Source organism: Colias eurytheme, chromosome 9 (genome assembly GCF_061535395.1).
Source record: "Colias eurytheme isolate Ceu_HAF_F1 chromosome 9, ilColEury1 Martin Lab GWU primary, whole genome shotgun sequence".
NCBI lineage: Eukaryota > Metazoa > Arthropoda > Insecta > Lepidoptera > Pieridae > Colias > Colias eurytheme.
This window is the reverse complement of record NC_142988.1, coordinates 8,119,283-8,143,924: the sequence shown is the minus strand read 5'-3', so window position 1 is coordinate 8,143,924 and position 24,642 is coordinate 8,119,283. Positions and strand designations below refer to the sequence as shown.

General features: G+C 32.6%; 1 protein-coding gene across 3 annotated transcripts in view; it reads right to left on the bottom strand.

The window, feature by feature from the left end:
- The window catches only part of LOC149905955 (NAD(+) hydrolase sarm1-like), a 54,534-nt gene extending 31,215 nt beyond the window's left edge, over nucleotides 1-23,319 (bottom strand). The window contains exons 1-2 of one of the 3 annotated variants that reach the window (XM_090105419.1): nucleotides 22,627-23,319; nucleotides 21,707-21,915 (exon numbers count right to left, since the gene is read on the bottom strand). In XM_090105419.1, coding sequence (XP_089961545.1) covers nucleotides 21,707-21,915; nucleotides 22,627-23,131 — 714 coding nt within the window. In that variant the 5' untranslated portion in view covers nucleotides 23,132-23,319. Of the gene's footprint in view, nucleotides 1-18,326; nucleotides 18,870-21,706; nucleotides 21,916-22,626 lie in introns of those variants that run through there. The other 2 variants (XM_090105420.1, XM_090105421.1) reach the window with 2 other exon arrangements.
- Nucleotides 23,320-24,642: the final 1,323 nt, after the last annotated feature.

Genomic DNA, 24,642 nt, shown 5'->3' with positions numbered 1-24,642 from the left:
TTTTGTTATTATAAAGATATGAGAAGTGCCATAAATATCTTTTAGTTAAATTTTTTCTTACATTTCTATTTTTTTTATGTTTTAAGTTCACCTTTACCAAAAAGTGCCAAAAAATAAGGTTAGTTACAAATGCGTGTAAAACATGATATTTTTTTTTATATTCTAAAATTAAACAAAGTCAATTTTGTAAAAAAATATTTGTTTATTTCATAGCTAACCATATTTTATACAATTTATAAAAAATCAACGGTTTACAACAGATTGTTTGGTGTGGGTAAAATTTGACCCACGATACCGGTAGTGTTGTCAAAAAAGGCGATACCAGCTAAGGGTTAAATCAAAACGTTGACCTCAAAGCTCATTAGTAGGTGTGTATATGTATGATTCTGTGTGTGTGTGTGTGTGTAACTGTATGATATATTTGCATCGATGTATAAGCTCACATCTGAAATCGCTTTTGTCTTATCGCAAGAAGCACGTGCCTCTAACAACAACAACGTCAATGGGGATGGAGTCGGGTTTCCTCATGAGTGAACGCTGACAATACTTTTTGCAGACAATTACAAAGAATACCCAGCAATTTATCTATCAAGTGAACAATTGCTTAGTAATATAGACAAAATTTACGTGGGAGTACTTTAACGATTTTGACACACTTTATTTTATTTATATTCATTGCGAATGTCATCCATTGTGTATTATTTGTTATTCGATATACCTTTTTACTCCCGCGCAATTTTCATAATTGCAATTAGAGTTTAAAATCATAAAAAATACATATTCATGACTTATCAGTAAGTCAAAATAATAATGTAGCGTTTTAAAAATTTAAAATACGATATGTTTAATATGTAGTATGGGTAATCCAAATAATTATTCTTAATTATTCTATTTATGATAAGGAACTGAAGCATTCCATAAAATTATTTTTTTATATTCAACAGCTATTCATTATTTTGTTAAAAAATGTAAGTGTAAGTTTATTTGTATTTAATTTAACAAACAAGGAAATGGAATTTTCAACATTATTGTCGAGTTCTCGTTTCTCATTTACTTGACCAAGTAAATAACATTGTTTGCGATGATATCCATTATTATCTGATGTTCTTATTTTATCAGGTACCAATCTACGGCTATGTCATCATGATGGATGAGATAAGACGAGATAATGTCATTTTTGGTTTAAAACAAAGTTACCCTAAAATTGACCACAGATGAAGAGTCAGCTAGACTAAAATCAATTATTTTTACTTATATCTGCTTCTTTAAGCCTTAAATGCTTCAAATCGGTTTGAAGAAAAGAAAGAATCAATGTAACGGATGTTTAATCTTCGCCTAATATTTTCTCAAAATATTTTTCACGTGCACCAAATGATGGCCGTATATCATAATATAATCTAACAATTGTTCTAAGCAAGCTTTGTTTATAAATGTAGGTAGACCGAACAATAACAACGTTCACAGTTACATGATAATCAATATTCTCTCACAGGACTTATGTGTGAGCCAAGGTACTTTATTGTTGAATTTTACGAGTGTATGAAGGTTACTGAAAATCGTTTCGTGGTGCATTTCAAAAATATATGTAAACTCACATCTAGCAAAACTTCTATATAAAAATAATGAATCGCCAAATGTGTTGCTACTTGCTATGCTCAAAACTCGAGAACAGCTAATATAACTTATTTTAAAGTTTTTTGCACTCATAGAGAAAAAAAAATCACGAAAAAGGGGCAATGGGGCACAACAACGTCTACGTGGTTATAAATAAAGAGAATTTTGTTCATTTATTTATTGGGTATTAATATACGGTTTCGAAGTATCATCAACATTTAAAGATACATAACGACATTTTTTTACAGTTTTTCTATACATAGGCAATAATAGAACTGCAGTCCGCTGAAGGATTTGTTGGTATTACGCGCAAAATCAAGTAGGTATATAAATAGATCTCTAGGCTCTTATGTCAATTATTACTACTTGACTCTATTCAGTATATTGCTGGACTAGGTTCAATAAAATAATTTACGATACTCTAGAGTCTAGGCGATAGTTTTATTTACTTACATTTAAAATGTATAGGAGGCAATAATCAACATATACGATGATTACATTTTCAAGAATAATTTCATTATATCATCACTTGATTATTACTATCTATGACATAAAATGAGTCTACTCGAAATATTTCAAAGAAAACACGTCATAATGCTGCTTATCATATCACAAAGCCAGTTCCGGCGATTATTATTTATTACATCTATTTGAATATCAAAGTACCGGAAAGAGGCGAAAAATGAAAGTGATAGCAGTTCTGTATTCTGTTTTTTTCAATAAATTACTACGAAATATTTCACTGATAAATATTAATGTGAAATGGAAAAATGAGTAAAATCAAAATGTAGTAGCTAATTATTGCAATGAAATGAGAGAGCATAAGAGAACAAAAATCCCATCGTCTCGTCTTAAAAATTAGGAGGAAAAATGTTTCAAAGTGAAAGTCTCCACATTAACTCTATATATATTTTCATTTATCCGAATTATAAGCTAGAAAGCGCTACATAGTACATACATAACTAAATATTAAATATCCAGGAAATATCCGGAACATATCTCGTAAAGCAAATAAGCCAAAATCAGCAAATCAAACAATTACCATTCTCCTTCACATTGTAATTACCATAAACCGCTTCATAGCAACAGGACATCCCTATAGACTATAACAAGATATTTGTTTAAGTTTAGTACCAGCCCACGGGTCTCTGATAAATTAGAATATGGTTTTATTGTGCCTCATTCATTGACCACTTCCACTGTCCTGACCTCCGTTATGTTAAAGCGTTATATGACACCGCTGTAATGTAAACTCTATGTTCATTTGTTCTGATTTTATCGCCAAATCTTTATTACTTCTTAATTACGTAATTGTGTGGTTTAGAGTTACATGCATAATGTTTATGATTTATATAATTGTTCGTCTTTAGTCTTATGGGTGGAGGTTAACGCGTCAGAGTTGTAGTTATTCCCAACATTACGAAAAAATCTTTAGTAAGGTTGAGAGGTTTTCTAAAGTATATATTTAGAACTTATAAAGTCCTTCTCTAAATTTTTAACACTAATGCGGGTTGCATTAGTGTTAAAAATTATGTGGAATTTTCATGATTGTAATATTCCAAGTCATCAGTTCTACAATTCTTACTAAAATTTTTATTCGCATGTCTGTCTGCTCGTTTTGTTATAGAATATATTTATGTACCTACCAACGTACTTATAAAATAAACTAGAAACAATTTGGTAAAAGTTTTTATATTGATAAGGGAATTGAATATACAATATTCCAACTTCAATTTGAAATTATTAAACTTATTACAGTAAAAGTTCTTTATTCGCGGGCAATAGGTTCCGTAAATGTGCCGCGAATAGAGAAACCGTGAATATGGAATAGTAATTTGTATGGGGTTATAGGGGATACGTTCCTAGGTGACGAAATAAGGAAGCAAATACATAAAGAAATAAGTTTTATTGAAATTTTTGACAATACATATTTATTAATTACCATTTAATTAGGTATTATTTTGGTTTAGGCAATGGCTTAGCACTTTTTACTCGTTTTTTAGTCGACATTATAAATTCGTAGTTGTAGTTCAGGCGTTTTCTAAGAATAACAATTGATTTTTATTTAGGTAAATACATATATGTTTGTACCGATGTACCGATTCGAACCGCGAATAAAGAATTTTGGGCCGCGAATATAGAAATTAGGTCGCATTTTTTCCACCCGCGAATAGTGAAACCGCGAATGAAGGAAGCGCGAATATGGAACTTTGACTGTACAGTAAAAGCTCCTTATTCGCGCTTCCTTCATTCGCGGTTTCACTATTCGCGGATGGAAAAAATGCCACCTAATTCCTATATTCGCGGCCTAAAATTCTTTATTCTCGGATCGAATCGGTACATCGATACATACATATATTATGTAGGTATTATATGTATTTACCTAAATAAAATCATTCGTTATCCTTAGTAAACGCCTGAACTACAACTACGAATTTATAATTTCGACTAAAAAAAGAAAAACGAGTAAAAGTGCTAAGCCATTGCTTAAACCTGAAGATAATACCTAATTAAATGGTAGCTGGTAATTAACAAATATGTACCATATGGTCAAAAACTTCAATTAAACTGATTTCTTTGTCTTTGCTTTTTTATTTCGTCGCCTAGGAATATAACCCCTAAAACCCCATACAAATTACCATTCCATTTTGGCTAAATATAAACAAAATCACATCCGACCAAACACACAGGCTTAAGCGAGTTAAATAATATAACAATGTGGATAAAAATGATATACGATCCTGGAATATGATTAACTTGACGCGCTCATAAACCCAATGTTGCGACATTTGACATGCAAGAACAAAACGAACCTTGTAAGTAAACAAAACAATGTGGTCTTTGTTGTAACCGCGCAGGCGCCACCCTGGCGCATGCTTTCTGCTAAATAAACTGTAAAATTTTCTATTTGTTCAACGAATAATTGAGATAGTTTCACATCGAATAATTAACAGTTCAAATAACATTCCGCCGGAAGATCACTTATAGATAAATTGTAAGATAACAACACCGTGCATAATGTTACAATAAGAATAACAGTCTTATTACTCATCGACTTGGACGAACTATTATCAATTAATATAATTATTTTGATACAGACAATACAAATATTCATATATATATACCTACATATCAAAATTTAGGCAATCAGCTGATGTAATACCTAATAAGTATTGGCGTGAAATTCGATTTCGTATGGTGAGTTTTTCTAATCATATTTTGAAGCAGATAAAATATGTCGAAACATTGTGACATTGTATTAAATGAAATAAGCAATAATCAAAATACAAATCTAACAAAGATATAAATTATCCATTTATATATAACATCTCCTTTACGAGCAACATTTCCGCACAATCCAGTCAAGTTTTCTTGCCCATAAGTCAAGTCAAAATCAGAGGGCTGTAAATAAATGTAACTAATTTAGAAACAGTAATAACAATATGCAAAAGATTAACACACAACATCGTACTACCCCATTTTCAAGATGCAGTCTCAGTGGTTGTTTGATGTAGGAAATCAGGAAGAGAATAAAACCAAATACATATTTAATTAATATTATAATAGACAGACCACACGTGACACTCTCAAGAATTGTGATGTCATATGAAAATGGGTTTTTCAAGATAATTTTGATTCTAAAAACGATAAATAACAATAAATAGCTCAATTTTTATCGGTACAGTGCTATGACCTCATCAAAATTAAATTTTTAAACGATAACGCGTGCAAATTGATTTGTGTCCTGTAGACAATGATGATGTAATGATAATAATTATTGTAAACTTAATCTAATCATTATACGTAATATATTTTGCAAAGATAATATTCAAGAAATTCTTCTTTAAATACAAGTCACCGATTGATACGTCACTGGAAGAGTTTAACAAATTATTGTCTATTCTATTGTGTTTATTAAAAGATTCATTCAATAAGCGTAATTGTTTGAGTCTATTTAATTATTTAAGAATTATGTACTCAAAAATAATTTGTCAGTAATTCAATTATTCTACGTCTGTAAAAATAAAAAAGAAGTTCTTTGAAACTGTTGTTGTTTCGTATCTACTATGAAAAACTTATTAAAAGCGGAAAGAAAACTCGAAAAGATAATATTAAGTTACCTAGTTGAAAGAAATTGTTGAGTTAGGTCATTCGGACACATTTTCCTTATTCCCGAATTCGTCTTAAAATTATTGTCTACGTAGAAAAGGCGTTATCAATTGGCATACTTAGAATTATTCATTCAAACAGAAACCAATATGGTATCGAAAGTCAATATCCGATATTCCTTGTATGAATCAATCCAATGACTTTGTATTTTTTATTATCATAAAAAATAAATTTAATAACAGTATCAACAACCAATAAAACGGTTTATAATTTGTTTTGTGATTGAAATTATATATAATTATGTAAAAGTCTTTAAATTCTAAATTATATTGTAGTTATAGTATGCGACAAAGCTGCTAAGTTCTAGTGTAGCAGTTAGATTATATTTTACATAGGATTTATTGTCTTACACTAGCAAGGACATTTACCATATATTTTAATCCTTCTGTTATCATACTCCATTATGTACTAATGCCAACACGATTATATCATGCTTGTTCACTATAAAGTTTTGGTTTTTAACCACGACGAAAGAAGAGTCACTTTAAAGTTTAATGTAAAGTTCGTTAAGAGAAAATCGTTACCTAAACTTACTACATAAAAATTACTACCACTACTGAATTACTGATACTTCTAGCTTGTAGCTTTGTTGTTTAAACATAGACAAGACAAGACCATTAATTTATTGTGTACCCAACGTCTAACAAAATAACAACAGAGCAATGAAAAATTAGTAAAACATATCAATGTGTTTAGATTTTACACACTTTGAAACTCTAACCTATGCTGTAGAAGCTTTTTTGAATGATCCCTATTCCTATTGGGTATGGGTTAAGCTTTGCGTGTGAAATTTTCATCTGTTAGGTACTTATTCCTATTTACATACTTATAATAATTAACCTTGCAATAATGTAAAATGGTAATTGGTAAGCCAATTGAATTGCCCTCCCTCGTAATCTTCTTATATATAAAAATGAATCGCAAAATGTGTTGGTAAGCGCATAACTCGAGAACGGCTGAACCGATTTCGATAATTCTTTTTTTATTATATTCCTTGAAGTACGAGGATGGTTCTTATGTAGAGAAAACGTAAACATGTACCACGGGCGAAGCCGGGGCGGACCGCTAGTCTTATATATAAAAATGAATCGCAAAATGTGTTGGTAAGCGCATAACTAGAGAACGGCTGAACCGATTTCGATAATTCTTTTTTTATTATATTCCTTGAAGTACGAGGATGGTTCTTATGTAGAGAAAACTTAAATATTATGTACCACGGGCGAAGCCGGGGCGGACCGCTAGTCTTATATATAAAAATGAATCGCAAAATGTGTTGGTAAGCGCATAACTCGAGAACGGCTGAACCGATTTCGATAATTCTTTTTTTATTATATTCCTTGAAGTACGAGGATGGTTTTTATGTAGAGAAAACGTAAATATGTTCCACGGGCGAAGCCGGGGCGGACCGCTAGTCATATATAAAAATGAATCGCAAAATGTGTTGGTAAGCGCATAACTCGAGAACGGCTGAACCGATTTCGATAATTCTTTTTTTATTATATTCCTTGAAGTACGAGGATGGTTCTTATGTAGAGAAAACGTAAATATGTACCACGGGCGAAGCCGGGGCGGACCGCTAGTCTATAATATAAAAATGAATCCCAAAATGTGTTGGTAAGCGCATAACTTGAGTACGGCTGAACCGATTTCGATAATTCTTTTTTATTATATTCCTTGAAGTATGAGGATGGTTCTTATGTAGAGAAAACGTAAATATGTACCACGGGCGAAGCCGGGGCGGACCGCTAGTGTGCAATAAAAATTTGCATCGCCTGTATTAAAAAACTGCGCAAACGACACGTACGGCGCAATATACTTTACGTTATATTAAGGAGTATTAAAAAGCCAATTTCTATTTAGTTTGTATACAATAAGAAAAAAATCCAAGGTGGATCACGGTCATTATACCGAATTTAGTATTTTCAGGGTATTATTAAATTTGTATGTAAATGTTCATCAATACCAAATATTTAAAATAAACCTGTCATCTTATTTCTTAAATAAACTTCGAATTGATTTATTATAATATAATATTATATTGCACAGTATTGCATTTAGTGCAATTAGGGTACACATACAAAAATACGATGTATAGCATTAATAAAGTTATTGTCTATAGATGTATCATTCAGAATTTTATATGTGACCGACTTTAAAAATACTGTAAAATTATCGCATAGTGATAACGGAATTCGGATGCAGCTTTTACGAGGGGATATGTCACTCGCACTAGGAAATTCAATAAAGAAGAAATATGATAGTGTCAAGATACAAAACGCATGTAGGTTGCTCGATTCCCCGCCGAGCAACGACCTCCGCAGACACTACATCCTCTAACATTTGGCATGCTAATAAGTAAATTACGAAATGGCACCAAATTACGGCCTCTCAAAATATAGCTTGTAATCTGCGAACAATTCATAGGCGGTGAACCATAGCAATACCGCGTGCCATGGTATAATAGGGATTCTAAAACTATGGTATTACCGGTTGATATTTTACTACTCGAATACTTCTCTATTTAACGGAGCTTTACTCGTGTCAAAAGTTTAGGCCATGTAATTAATACAGACTATAATGTATAATCAATCTATCTCACTAGAAAATTATAAAAAATCCAGTAAATAGTTTTTGCGTGTAATTAAACATTCACATTCTCATCTTCAAGAACTTTCACGCTCTTATTACTTACTACTTTTTACGTACATAGCTTACAATTTAGCCGTCCAAAACTACATAATTAGTTCTATTTTTATACCAAGTGATATTTGTAATTGTGATCTAAAAGTGCTTCTTCTATTAATAGGTGTCAAAAGCAGTTAATCATCATGAACATTGTAGAGACGAGACCACACGCGCCTAGCGGTTAAAAGTCAACTAGTTAATTAAGTGGTATCGTTTTGTTGCCTAAGAGAATAACAATCATTGTTAATTATCATTTTCACACTTTTGTAAATCTTTATACTATGTTTACGTATATAAGTAGGTATATAAATTATATAGGTCACTCGTGCATATTTCTGACCTTGTTGCTTGCAAACTAACATAATATCTATGTGTCCAAGTTTGTGTTACCTATGTGAAATTATTACACTGCTGTTATCGGATGTAATAAACTTGTAATAAATATTAAATATTAAATCTTTGGCTTGTTATTTTTTTTAAAACGTAGTTTCAAAATAATCTAAAATTGGAGCGTTATTGCTATACATAATACAAATAAGCAGTGTACCATCATTATTAAAATTTTTAGCAATAGTTGAAGGTTCTACTCGAGAGTTTCTGCGCTGAATTAATTTAACAGTTATGGGAAGATCCGATCTGGATTAATCTTTTGTAGTTCTTGAATGAGGTTTATAAATAGTCTGGAATTTTGGGCGTAGGCGTCTCTACCTTGATATAATCTATGAACAGTAAAATGAAAACACTATACTGATTCATAACCTAATTCCTATTGAGAGCAGACTTATTAGAAATTGAAATGTTTAAAATGGTTATAATCCTCTGTGGTTATCCTATTAGACCATTCAGAATGTACCTACTTACATTGTAAAAATATTTATATTATCAAATGTTGTTTTGTTGTTGTTGTTGTAGATGTGTGACATGTGTAGTACCTAGTTAAAAAATAGATTATTATCTATTAGATAATATCTAAAGATTTTTTTATGCCTCATTATAAAATTTAAGCAAATTGATAAAAGTATTTTTACCTAGGTATAATATTGTGAAATTATATGTTTTCTGTATTGTCTTGTAGATTTTCTTATTATTTAACGATCTCAATCTGTTATATTATAATTTGTTAAAAATATTTTTATAATCCGTTTAAAGCGATGACTCATTCATTAAAATACGGTGTAACATCGATAGCACCCGTAGTTATAGTTCTTTACATATCCGGTTTATAAAAAGTATAATGATTTAAATATTTTCATAATATTAAAATATTCATAAATGTACGTTAGATACGTAAGCACTCATCTAAAGTGATCATCGTCATCCATTATAAATAGATCGAACCCGCTTGCTTAAACATCATTATCACTTTGCGAGATTGTCGTGGTGAATCATATCTGTTTATAATATATGACATACCTACTCGTTTACTAAATAAACCGTGCAGAAATCGTTTCTTGAAATTTTCGTTTTGCTATCGAACAAACCATCATAGTTTACATAAAATCTTAGTTCCGTGGAACTGAGATTTACGTTTACGTTACACCTACGAAAAATTACCACTGGCCACTAACTTATGAGTCTTTTTCAGTTTATTCTTTCAATGCTAGGTAATATAGAGGTTCTGTGGGACGAATAAAATTTATCTATGATCTACCTACACTGTCACTAAATAAATCAAATGCCTTCTGATATTCACGCTAAGTCTTAAAAAATATTTCAGATTTTTTTGTGGCTATAAAACTTACAATATCTCCCATAAGATTGTTTTAATTAACTTAAGGCTGCAGTCTAGCAAAATTGCGTTTTCAACAAGTTATTTGATAATTTCTTCCCGGCTACTGAAATGATAAACTGAATTTTTTTTTCTTGTTTATCAATTAGTGTTATATACGCAATGCGCGTGAATTTTTTCACATTTATAAAGTTACTTTATGTTACCTTAATCAGGCCTTCAAGATAAGTCTCTTTCCCCCAAAGACATTTCGAGCTAAGTTTGTGCACTCACTACGTTGCAACCGATTACAATTTACACAATCTGATCAGCGCATTATTATCCTTATATAGTCGTTATTAAAAACTGCTGAATACAATTGCCGAAAAACTTATGATTTTCCTAATTAGAACGTTATAAATTCATTAAATTTCCCATTTTTTGCCTTACAAAATCTATTGATAAATACTGCTAAAAGTTATTTTTTCCATTAATTTATTCGAGTTGGTTGAAGACCAATGAGTATTAATCCTTTAAAATTTTTTTTTTTTTAATTTTGATAATTCTTTAAATATTAAAAAAATATTTAAAATAATTAGGAAAAATCCTAGCGAATTTCTTTAGTCGCGCTCCTTGGGCCGGAGCGTTCTGACGTGTGCTCTACGTTCGATTTTCCTTCATACCGAAGTGAAAGTTGCTCTACTTCATTAAATTTAATATTTTTGTTAATTGATTATTTTTATCTTAGTTTTGTGCAAATATTCGTATTTTTAAACATTTGATTTCGATATGGAAAATAAACGAAAAAAATACGCGTGTAACTATGTACTAGAAAAAAAATTATCTTCGAACATAAAGTTAATGAAACCAAATAGATTGCAAAAATGATTGGCAACAATTTCTTTATTTTACGGGGTGTCAGTAAAGGGATGTATATTTCTTTAAAACTAAAGTAAGCTCATAAATTTTCTTATAATATATTTTTTTTTGAAGTTCCAATAATGTTTATTATTCGTTTGAGAAATACGAAATATAATATAAACTTGTATTGAGAACTTGAACTTCCCAAGTTCATCCGGGGAAATCCCCATACGGGGAAAATGATTTGTTTACTCCAAAATTATATGCCGAGGTGTTTTAATTTTTTCTTCTAGTCATTTTCAACGTAGCGGCATGTTGTTTGATTATTAATTTTGTAACTTAAATACAGGATGTTGGTTTTATATTCTGATCTTACAGACGCGCTGACAAATTTAGTCCGCCATTTCTAGTTTAGTCCACCAACTCTAAGTACCAATATTAAAACGAATGGATTATCATCACATCATTAAAACTCAGATGTAATGGAAGATCACAATAACATAGAAAATTCAGTGGGAGTTGAGAACTAAACAAACACGAGTAACAGAGACGCGAAGAATAAAAAAAGAGGACGAAAACGATAATTCGTTGATGCTTTCCCTTTTCGACGTATTGTTAGGGTACATCACCAATCTGCAAAAAACAAAACTGATGATTCCCAATTACTGATTAAAAATGAAAAACAAATAATCGACAACAGTGGTGAAAATTTGCTGATCACAATGAAACTTCCTTCAGTGGTAGCAGATTTACTCATTTAAAATGTATCGGTGAACAGCGTAAAGGAGAGGAGGACAGGAAAACATTATGAATGTGGATGATGGATTGTATACAGGGTGTAATCGTTAAGTATGTGCAGGCGATTATGACGTTATTATTGCAGGTATCAAAAAACTTAAAACTGATATCGAAATTACTTTACCTAATGAGCAAAATGATAATAATAACTTTTTAAAAGTATAACGAGAAATATCTAAAAAATTTACTTTATACACTCCCATATCAAAAAGGGAAAATGGGACTAGTAGAAGTTAAATGTCTAATTCCGGCAAAAGACATGAATGCGGAAGATGCGGTTAAAAATAAAAAAAATAATATTTGAAATACAATGCAAAAAATAACACTTTTGAAATACAAATAAGCAGACTTCTGCTTCTGCAACTAAACGTTTATAACTACCTAAAGAAGCAGAAGTCTGCTTATTTGCTGTTTGGACTGGAGTGAATCATTCGTTAAAAATAGAATATATAAAAAATTACGTAACGTTTAGGCAAAATAAAATGATGGACCATTATCAAGATTTTACATAAATTGCCTACTGTCAGAATTGATTGATTCGAGACTTCAGCATTCGATGCCCATCAAGGACCCATCCTATATCATTCAAGCGATTGAAAAAAAAGAGATAAATCCAGTGCAACCGATAAAGCATCAGAATGCTAGCAAAAGATTTATTAGGTTTATCAATAAAAATCTATATATATTATACATAATATAATAAATCTGTAGAAGACGCGAAGACCGACATCCGCGCGGACGGAGTCGCGGGCGGAAGCTAGTCAGAAATAAATATCTTTTGTTTTCATTTGCGTATTTTTCTATTTTATAATTTTTTAACACAAACATTACATTTTTTTTATTATATACAAAATTTGTTTATCCGTTTTATTAGTTAAACTGAACAACTTTCACTAAGAAACTTAGGTCGAAAAAAATGTATAGAGTTATGCATTTTGTATGGAAAGCTTATTTTTTTTTTATATTTCGTCCAAATTTCTTTGTAAAAGTTGATCAGTTATATAAACATGAAGTTGAAGATATCAATAGAAAGTATTCGCAAATTTTGTGTACTGATAAAAAAAATCACCCGGTGTAATTTTCACGAAAATTGTTTCAAATTGTCATTTTTGGTACTTATTACGAATATTAAATTATGCATACGAATGATTTAATTTTAAAAATTAAGTGGAGCAACTTTCCCTTAGTACATTTGTATTATTTACATATAGGATGACAGGATGCATTTGTTTGCACTACTAGACCAAGCCCTTAAGTCACAAATGACTTAGAGCGTATACGCACTATGCGGGTAGCCGCATTGCGGGTAGCCGTCCGGCTGACCGCAATCACAATTATGTACGTAATATTCATTTCTATGCGCACTGCGATGCGGCTACCGCAGACCGCACAGTGCGCATAGAAATGAATATTACGTACATAATTGTGATTGCGGTCAGCCGGACGGCTACCCGCAATGCGGCTACCCGCATAGTGCGTTTACGCTCTTAACCTGGTCATATTATTCATAATTTTGTTAATGGTGAGAAAATATATCCATTTTTGAAGATATAATCGCGTTTTTATTTGATTGACTGCTGGGGCACATCTACCAAGCCAAAGTAGACAAAAAACAACAAAATATGCAAACTAAACCATCTAACATGCATAAGCATTACTGACCTCACATTTAAGACATTTGTAGGTATTTTGAACTTGGAAATAAAGGTGTGCCGTCTTAAAATACCATGCATAACAAACCGTATATGTAAGACCACATTTGTGATGATACGTCACGCATCATCGACCTATCGTCGCGGTACGTACGTTCCTTGCCACAATATGATAACATTTTATGTACACTGAACGACAGTGATTATAAAATATTATGACTATGGAGGTCACGTGCTTATAAGAATTTTTATTGCGACCTTATTTGGTTATTTTTAAACAACTCTAGTTTTATTTATTTTTATAGGTGCGTATTGTGATTTTGGCTCTTTACAATTTCTCATGCTATCAAAGATTGAACTAGGTATCTGATGTTTATTAGAAGGTCAAGGAAGTCAGTGACCTGTTTTGTTGTAATACTTTTATTATTCTCCATATGAGTTACACAGTTCAATGATGCGGCTTTACGTGGGTTTACTATGGAATGCGTATTATTAGAACATTTTTTATATTTGACATAAGCATAATTAGTTAACTAATGGCTACAATTCTATTTGAAACTATTCTTAGATACGGAAAATTATTTGTTTTCTCTCTCAGAAATATGTAACAATGTTTACCTATGGATTCCTACGAGTAGAACGAATTGCTTATGATAAGGTTTTTGCTACGGAAACTTACACGTTGGTACGGATTGTGTTTATGTCACAAAAATAAATAATACCAGATTTTTGTAAGAAACTATAGAAATATAAGAAAACACATTTTATAAACAACTAGAGGTCCGCCCCGGCTTCATCCGTGGTACATATTTCGCAATAAAAGGTAGCTTATGTCCTTTCTCGGGTATCAAAATATCTCCATACCAAATTTCATGCAAATTGGTTCAGTAGTTTAGGCGTGATTGAGTAACAGACAGACAGACAGACAGAGTTACTTTCGCATTTATAATATTAATATTGATTTTGGTGTACAATGTACAATTAATTATACTTACTTAATTAAATATTAGGTATATTATTTAAATGCTGTTTGTAGAGAAAACTTTAGGAATATGATTTTTTTTGCATTCAGTGTGAATCAAGATTCAAGAGTTATCTTCAGGAACAAAAAATCTTTGAAATGACTTTTAAATGACTATCATTAGGTAGGTACCTAAAAAAAGTTAGAACTAACAGACCAACCTTAAATAAAAAGTTATTATAATCTGTATAATTTAGTGTTAATATAATTCTATATGCGAGCAATGTAACAGATGCATTTTATACATATATATGTCTAACATATTATAATACATATGTTCTGTATACCGCAGATTTCTGTGCCGTTCCGAGATGTTTCCGTCATCACACAATCATCATCAATGCTAGCTTATTTTAATTTACACAGCAAACCGAGATTATCCCATATTGTTATCGACAGTACCGCCAACACATCACTCATAATGTGTGCCTTATCACTTCACACCACAGTCGCAAGCAACCTCGACAACGACACGCGATTTGTCCAAGCAACGAGTGCATACAACATTGGAACTACGCAATATTTATAAATACACATTTGTTTTATTATATAAATGTAAGAAAATATGTGGGGGAAAATGTAAGCGGTATCTCCTTTTGCAACTCTACACGATTGTGAGTGGCAGGTCCTAGCATGGACTAGAAACAATTTCGTAGTAGATCCTTCCTTATTTTTTTTATTTTGAACGACTTTTTACTTTTGTAAATGGCGATATATGATGATTAATAAAAAATAGAGTAGCGCGGTAAAAACATTTAACGCGGACAAAATCACGGTCGGAAACTAGCCTGTAGTAAATCACTAACAGCCGTACAAATAAAAACTTGCTTATTCAAACCTTATGCAATGCATAGATATGATAAGAATAAATAAAGAATAAGGATGTCATAATTTCTTACAAATAAATTTGGAATAACGTCGATGTAACTATGCTCACGCTATGCAATAGGCGCAAAGCGGCAACGTCGCAATTCATTCCCAAAATTATGAAAAACATTGAAATTGTCTACGGTTAAGCCTTGGTGCTGTCATTTTGCTGACGCTCGTTTGACTTCGTCGAATTTGTTGTGAAGTTTCATCATACGGTGTTCTGTTTATTTATTTTTTAAATATTTATTGGAAATAATTTAAATATATCAATAAATATGCAAGCAAATGATAGATAACGCTATCCAATATCTGGAGAACAGAAGATAAACCCACCTTGAGATAGAGAGTTGCCAAATAACTGGTACTCAAAAGTTCAAAACATACAACTCCAGGCTTAGAAGATTTATATTTTCAACGAAAGTGTATATTATTGTGATAAGTTTAGAAATAAGTTTTATGTATGTATGGTTTGGCGCATGTTGTAAATAAATAAATCATTATAAATATCAAAAGGGTTTTTCATAATTTCGTATATTTTGACATTTCATACAAAATTTTCCATTTCAATAGGTACGTAAAAGGTACGTAATGAAATTATTAATTTGCTCAACTTTTTCTACTTCTCGTATTACTCTCATTGCTATTATCTCAAATTTAGATTGAAAATTGCTTCTAAAACTTGTAAAAATGTACTAAAAGATATGTTATAACTCGGTTATGTCAGACTTATACTAGGGTGGTAGCCGTAATAAGGACGGAATAGCATTAGTATGAATACTTATTACGAAGTTATACTAGGTTACATTTATTTCGTGTTTATTTGTATGATTTTTCCTTATTCTTAGTTTATTCTTTGCATAAAATGTTATAACTCGTTTATTTGTACGGCTGTAAGTGATTACGTCACAACATAAATATACAATAGAATATAAGGTAGTTCATTAAAATCGTCATTAACGTCTATTGAATAATTGATAATCCAACATTTGTTTTATGAATCAATCCAAACTATACCTACATCAAACGTTTTCTCATTATAAACTATTTCTTGAAAACATTACAACAAAAATAGAATTTAATGCTAATGGCTAATGAAACAAAGTAGCAAAAACAAAAACTTGAATTCGTATAAAATCTTACGTGAACTCGGAATCGCGTTTATTTCGGGAAACCGCCTGGAGCCGCTCCAAAAGCGAAAACATAATCAGATCCCGGTCACTTTCCTCGCTGACTCAACTACAAAGTGAGTAAGATTAACTCTCCTGACGAATCTGCACTCCTGGTACTCGCGGAGGCGATTCAAGGGAAACGATTCATTTAGATAAATTCGATGCAACAGCTAAATTTAAAAATAAACTATCGTGAGAAAATTGATTTGGGAGCCTATAGGTATAGGTTATAATTAAACCGTAGAAAGCTACGAATTAAAAAAACAGTTTCTTTTCCGCTGATACAAATGTCAGCCACTTTTCGATACGTGATGCTTGTGTAAATTTTTCATGACGTTTTTACTGAGGAGTGAATGACCTGGCGATCCTGTTTGTACGGTGGCTTTTCAACTGTGTTGTCACACTAAATAAAGAATATGTATTGAAATCCACTGAATAAGAACATCAATGACTTATCTATACTAATATTATAAAGCTGAAGAGTTTGTTTGTTTGTTTGAACGCGCTAATCTCAGGAACTAGTGGTCCGATTTGAAAAATTATTTCGGTGTTAGATAGCCCATTTATCGAGAAAGGCTATATACGAGTATCATCACGCTAAGATCAACAAGAGTGGAGCACTGCGGGTAAAACCGCAGGGCACAGCTAGCTTATAATATTGCTGCCATGGATGAGGGACTAAGGAAATTTATTGCTCAATTAAACTTTGACTAGGTTACAATGTTCGTATACAATGTGCATATTTAGACTAGGTAATTGTGGGATATTTTCATTTAAGAACAAAATATTATATGTTTACGAGAAGACTCAATTAAATGCCATTGCATTGTATTTTATTAAATAGGCAACAAAACTCATAGTTATTTGTAGGTGTGATTTAATAAATAGAAACATCACCACTAACATGTATAACTTTGTTATAATGTACTTAACAATAATTGCTTTATCTCAATTGTCCAATAAAAATAGAGATAATCAATCATTGCGTATGATTTGCATGAACATTAAAAAGTTAATGTGTAGGTATTCAATATTCCATAAACGATGCTTAAGTATCTCTAACAAGCCGATAAACCTTGCTGGTTATTTAGATATTTCCATTGGAATGACGACATTGTCTTTAGCATGTATTTAATCGTTTTAAAATTCTTTACACGGGTCACCTATAGATATATCAAATTTTAATTAAATCAACATAACGACATGGCTGTTCGAGAATCCTTGACTAAAATCAATGCACATTAGATCATCACCGAAAACCTGTCTCATACCTTAAATATTATACACTAATATTGTTATCAATATTGGGAACCGATAACGCATTTTAATTAACCATGCAATATCACTTTCCTTAACTACTCTATGTTTAATCAATACCGCGCTGTACTTATATTTTCTTTTTAAATATATTTCATGACGTGATACTGTATTATCTGAGTAATATAACATCTGCGAGCGCTAATAATATATGTTTGAGTTATTGAAATATATTATAATAGATGACGATACTTTGTAAACTAGAACATCCAAATATATGTATATATTTTTTAAGACTAGCTATTATCTATACTTAAAAATTTATTGTGTTTATATGACCTCTGAAAGCGGCGGAAATATAGATTTAATTAAAAACGCATTAGCTAGATATTACCGACATAAAACAGACCAGTTTCAGTGAGGCGGGCCGATTGGTTCCGTTGCGATAAGAGGATTAGATCGTTCCGGTGGCAAAACAAGTTGTTTCATTTGTTATTATGAAGAATATTAGTGAATTTTACCTGTCCGAAAAATCGTTCCCTTGCAGACGCCATACTCTCGCTCCGTGGCGATTCGCTTTTAGGTATATCAGGTGAGTTCGGCTGGGTCATGTTTGGTTGTTCAGAAGCTGGGACTTCTTTTTCTGATGATGCTAACGTGGTTTCATTAGTGGTAACCTTTTCTTTAAGAGCTTCTTTCGGGACGGACCCAGTATCGGGCTGCCCGTTCTGATCTTTTTTAACACCTCCCGTTTTTCCGTTACTCTTTTGATTGTCCGCTTGCTTCTTCTTGCTCTTCTTCTTCTCCTTTTTCGGCTTCTTAGGTTTGCCTTCGCGAAGACGGTCACTAGCGCAGCACTGCACATTACCCATGTCGAGTTGCGAGCATTTCGCGGTTACTCAATCGGGAGTCGTTCGTTTGGTCGTTCGAGACGCGTCGGCGTCGGCGCCGGCACGCAGAATGAAAATTTCGCGTCGTATCTAGCGTTGCGGCGCCCACCCGCCCCAGTATTTTCTCCGAAAATCTTTAGAATAGAGTTAACCGCCAATTACGCGGATGGCGTCCGCGAAGGATCGCACCCGAAAGCCAAAGCGCGTGCCGGCCGCGCTGGCGTCATCACTCGCCCCGGCCCCCGCTCCGCAAGGTCAAGGCGCACTTATTGTTCCTTCTGGCCCATAGACTATATACTTAATACAGAGATTCTGGCCGACCGACCAAAGCGCACTCCAGATATTCCAAACATCCACTAAAGCAGAGCCATTAAGTGGTGCTGCCGACCATTAAACCACACTATCACCGACGAAGCCACTTTAGATGAATCGATCAGCCAATGTTTACAATACAGCTGCCACGGCAACGACAATCCGAGCACGTAGCCAGTGGCAACACATACGTAGAGCAGGAATATTTAATATCAAAACTATATTTGGAAATTGTTCCAATGAAATACAATGTAAGCATGAGTAGAGGCTGTCAACGGTTCTGTTATTGTAACCGGTGTCAAGAATCAAGATGCGCACGTGCTATGCAGTTATGTTTGTCGGTAGGTATAATGATCCTTCATTTGCAAAACCTGTATTTTAGTACGCGTATGGAACTTTGATATCATGTAAGTTAGTAATCAAAAATATTATTAAACACAATTTCAACAATATTCTACAATAATAATATTATAACATTAAGAGCTCTATTTTATCTTTGCCGTAGCCGAGTTGTATAACTCGGCTACGGCTATATATATACCTCTACATATAAATAATAATAAAACTACCAAGTCTATTTACGAAGAATTTACAGCTGTTGACTGAAGTGCTTAAATTACATATCAAAGTCAAAGTATGCGATGTTAAGAATATTTTTCGTTAAATTAAAAATACTATTATACGAGAGATCGCGTACGACGAAGAAAATTTAGGGCGCCGTCGATGTCGCAACCTCTGATGAGTCGAAGTAAACTGGGGCACGCCACGCGAGCTTTTAACGTGCTATACTTTCGACCAACCTCTGTCACACCGATATGTAACCGAAGATAATATTCTCTTTTAAAAACAGCAATAAAAGCATTTACCTAGTAACCTTCAAGGAGGTTGATAAGGTTACAACATGTTACTTTCCATTTAGCCAATATTTAAAATTATACGCTTACATAATTTGAATATTTTTAGATAGTAAAATAAAGGTAAACAAATGTTTCTTTATACACCCGGTTCTTTAATTATATATTTTTAATGGATAGAGGAAATCAAAGACGAGGCGACGCTCCATATAATAAAAAAAAAACATAATAAAGAGCGAGATGCTTCTGACATGGCCTTACATTTCATTGAAATTTAGGTCATATTAAGTTTTTCATATCATATCTGAAACAGTGCATTCAATCTTTACAGGAGAAGGATGACAATTGCACAATACAAGAAACAAAACCCTAAAAGATTCATTGGAAAATAATACAATAAAGTATCCCAAATAAGGATATTATTACTACAGTAATGCACGGCTAGATATGATAAGATGTATCTAATATAATTATATGTATCTAATTCCCAAATTATTCATAAGAAATTAAAACACAAATATGAACATTTTCGCACCTCCACCTCTTTTTCTTCTCTATAAAATAAAAAAAAATTCTGTGCACAATAGCTGTAAAATTTATCGCTTACGTTATGTTTCGCCCTTCAATCTTACAAAAACCCGTGTACAGGTACTTACATAATGTTTAACAGTTGGTACCTATACTATACATACAAAGAATATGTAAATCGAAAACAGTCTCATGAATATTCATATTTTATATGGCACTGGTTCAATTACTTGATACATTGTCCTTCTATAATATTATTTCTCTCCGAGAACTAAAAGTCTATGAAGTGTTTAAAGTTAAACCGGAATTTTAATTGGAAGGTTTTTTTGGAAAAACATCTATACGAGCATGTTGACAAAAGGATTTTGTCCTTCCTTACAAAAAAGAGCGTGCCGAGCACACGTATCAGAAGTGAAACTTTTTTGGCAAGATTCAAAGATACCAAAATCGTCGCCTTACGAAGTATTGCCATGACGGTCGCGGTATTACTATAACGCGACCTTGAAATTTTACTCTCAACGCGCGTAAAAAAGGGTCTCTTGAAAAAAAAAAATTTTTTTCTTAAGTATTCTTAACACTATCAGCAAATGTCTATTTTTAATGAGATTTATTTTGGCAAATAAGACAGGTAACTGACCGATCTTATGCTACATTCAGTAGACCGTACCTACATAATAATTATAGCAAATGAATAAAAAACAAGTTTTTTATATTGATGATATGTAGTGATGAAACCGACATGTCGAAGAATCAAAAAATTCGACGACATGTGACATCCACCAACCCGCACTTGGCCAGCGTGGTGGATTATGGCCTGTACCCTCAATCCTCATACGCGTCCCAGCAGTGGGAAAATAGGCTGATGATGATGATATGTAGTGAAGTTCAAAGTAATAGTCAATCCTTGAGCAAAATACTTACTAATCATATGATTTGAAAAATCAATGTTACAATCCGGTGGAAGGACATCCACAAATTCTAATCTGAAATTATGTGGAAGCCATAAACAAAGAACTGGCGCCGCATTCGTCTCATGCAGTGTAGGTATATATTTATTGATAAAATACTTATTCTGTTGAAACAGTTTACAATGCAAGTGGCGAACACGTAAAAAAAAATCGAATACATACCTCAAACAAATATAAACACGAATTGAACACCTCTTTCATAGTTCGGACCGTCCTCTCGGTTAAAAGAAAGTACTTACTTTCTTTTAAGGAGTTCATCGTGTGATAAAATTTTATGCAGATGTAAAATAAAATACCTACTTTATAATACATTATTAATTCCAATCAACGCAAACGTCAGCTTACTTACCGTGTCACTATCGCTTTCCTCCGTGGCAATAGTTACTCCCTTGTCCAGTAAAAATTCAGCGTCAACCATTTCTTTTTCAATTGCAGCCACTTCATCTTCAATAGGAGGTGACGTCTGCAGTTCCTCAATGCTGGCTGACTGACTTTCTGACGGCAGAGCTTGACTCGGCATTCTCACAATAAGAGGCCGAAAATTGAAGCGAGCAATCCCTAAAAATAATCATGAATGATGTTAAATAAACATACTGTTGGATTGAGTTGACACTTTAAATAACGAGTGTGATTGAAGTTTATGGTGATTGATTTGTTACTTTAAGGCCCGATTTTTCAATCCTTGGTTAAAACTTATCCGTCGAATAAAGTATTACACGATAATATTAAAATGTCACCATTAAACTGTCAAATCCGGACAATTAAAATGCATTTTTGAAATGTTAGTTTAATAAGTTATCCGAAGAATAAGTTTTAACCAACGATTGAAATGTCAGCCCTAATTAGAACAAAACTACGAATTGGTAACACACAGTAAATTAGGTAATTATAAAGTATACTAGGTATAGGTAGGCATATTACTTGATTGAATTTAATTTATCTATAGAAATAGAAACGAAGTATTCTTAAATTAAAAAAATATGTTATGCTAAAATTACATGCTGTAGAATTAAAGCCTTTCAATTAGAGACAAGAATGCAAAAAATATGGTAATATGTAGTTAAATTAAAATTTAAATTCCAAAAACTCAAATTTGTATTGTAAAGTAAATTATTATCAGACAGTGCAAGGTTTTGCTCTGCTATATTTTGATGGTATTTTTTTCAAGAAAAATCAATTACTTCTTTACAAAATCACGATAGAGAGTTAACATTACAAAGGTTAAAAAAAACGATGGAATAAACTTTTCTTCCCTCAAATCCTGCGTACCTTTAATCTTTGGCGTTTTCGTTAAATCTCTAGCTCCATGTCCAATTTGAGAACTGCTCTGTACTGGTTTGATCTTAACTTTTTGTAAGCCGCTTCCTGGCAATAATGTTGTAATTACTTTCTTAGGTTCATCCACTTCACAGTTAATATTAAATTGTCGAAAAGGATTCTCAACATCTGCATCAATATCCAAAAAGCCCTCTTCAAATTGTTCATAATTTTCAACATCAGAGTCTATTTCGCTTCTAGAGCTGTGTAACTTGGGTCTACTCGTATAAATTGAACTTCGTCTTGAACTGGTCGGTTTTGGCTCAGGGGATGAATAACTTCTAATGTATTTGTTCTGTTTCGTTGGTACATCCTGCTCAGTTTCAGATGCCGGAGATGAGTAGCTGCGCGGTAAATGACTCTTCGAACCTTGTAATCTACGTTGTTGTTGTTGGCAAGTCCTGGTTGCTATCAAACTTCGGTTCCCACCAGTTTGTAGAGGTTCTTTTCGGCGCATTTTCACTTATTTTCACAACGTGTGTATCACTTTGCACTACGTGGTCAACTGAGTGTTAATTAATTTCCTCTTACATGTAACGTGTATGTATGTCCACTTTAAGATCGAATAACAGTATTAAATAACAAGGACGGGAGTGGAGCGCTGATATATTATATGATAAGCAACGTTGAGCACATCTCAGTCACGGGTGTTGCACCATCACATTGTAAACTTATGTCCTTTACTGCTCTAACTCACAGTAACCGTACCTATGCAATTTAAATTTTTAAATAATTTATGAATTTCATAAAATAAATGCCAGATGAAGAACTAGTTTTAGGCTGTAGAACGGTTATTTTGTAATTTGCAACATGATTTTCTGAAAGGTGAACACGTGAGTTACAAAGCTTACGAGCGTGTAGTATGCGTGGTTGGACCTCAAGGCGTAGTTACCGCGGCCGTCGAAGAAGCGTAGGCTTAAGCTCTGTAGGTAGACAACTTTCTCTTTAGCGGTGCTTGACGACCATCATTCGAATTAAAAACAACTACTTCGCAAACTTACACGGAACATGGGTTTACTCTTTACGTTTCCGTCCGTCATGACATTGAATAAATATAATTTGAATTACCCAATGTAGTGGTTGACTTTTTTGGTATTTACGGTAATGAAGTGCATGCATTTCATAGTTAATTTCGTAATGCATTCAATATTACAGGGCCTTATTCATGTAGGTAAATAGTGAAAACAGTGTATAATTTTCCTACATCAGGGTATTCAGACTTCACGATATAACATCAAATGTAACTTACCTACGACAATTATTATGTTTCATCTGATACAAAATATTATCGAACAAACTTACAAAAAGTTTTGGGATAAAATACTCAAAAATTATTCCTACCTAAAATACCTATGAATCGGTATGCATACATAGTAGTTACATACCGACGCGACCTACCTACCGTTTTGATACATACCTACCGCGCATATAATATTTATTCTGATGTAGAATAAGGTATATAAGTTATAAGGTATTACATAGGAACTAAAAAGTTTCATCCAAAACCGTCAATTACAATGTAAGCCAATTTGTTACAATAATACCTACCTACCCTAAGTACCTACCTATTTGAAATTGAGCATACAGCTCAAGGAAATTTTAGCAATCATTTCAAATATTTTTTTGTATAGATCGTAGTAAGTATATGTATCTCAATGGTATACCTAGATGCAAATTTATTAATGTCCGTCGGAAGAACGCTGTAGGTACCCGTGGCTGTACCTTTATCTATCTACATTATGAAATAAATATATAGGTACTTAACTACTTGGTTGAAAAAAAAAGAAGTAAGTAAGTACCTACCTATATTATTTTATGAAATTATTGTATTGTCACTGATATTTGATAAGTGAACACTGAACTGAGTTTGAATTAAATCTGTCCGCGTAAAGTGGGTCAAAATCGGATCTAATAGTACGAGATCCGGCTGCAGGATCAGTGCGTTCATCGGTTTTTTGCTGAAAACCG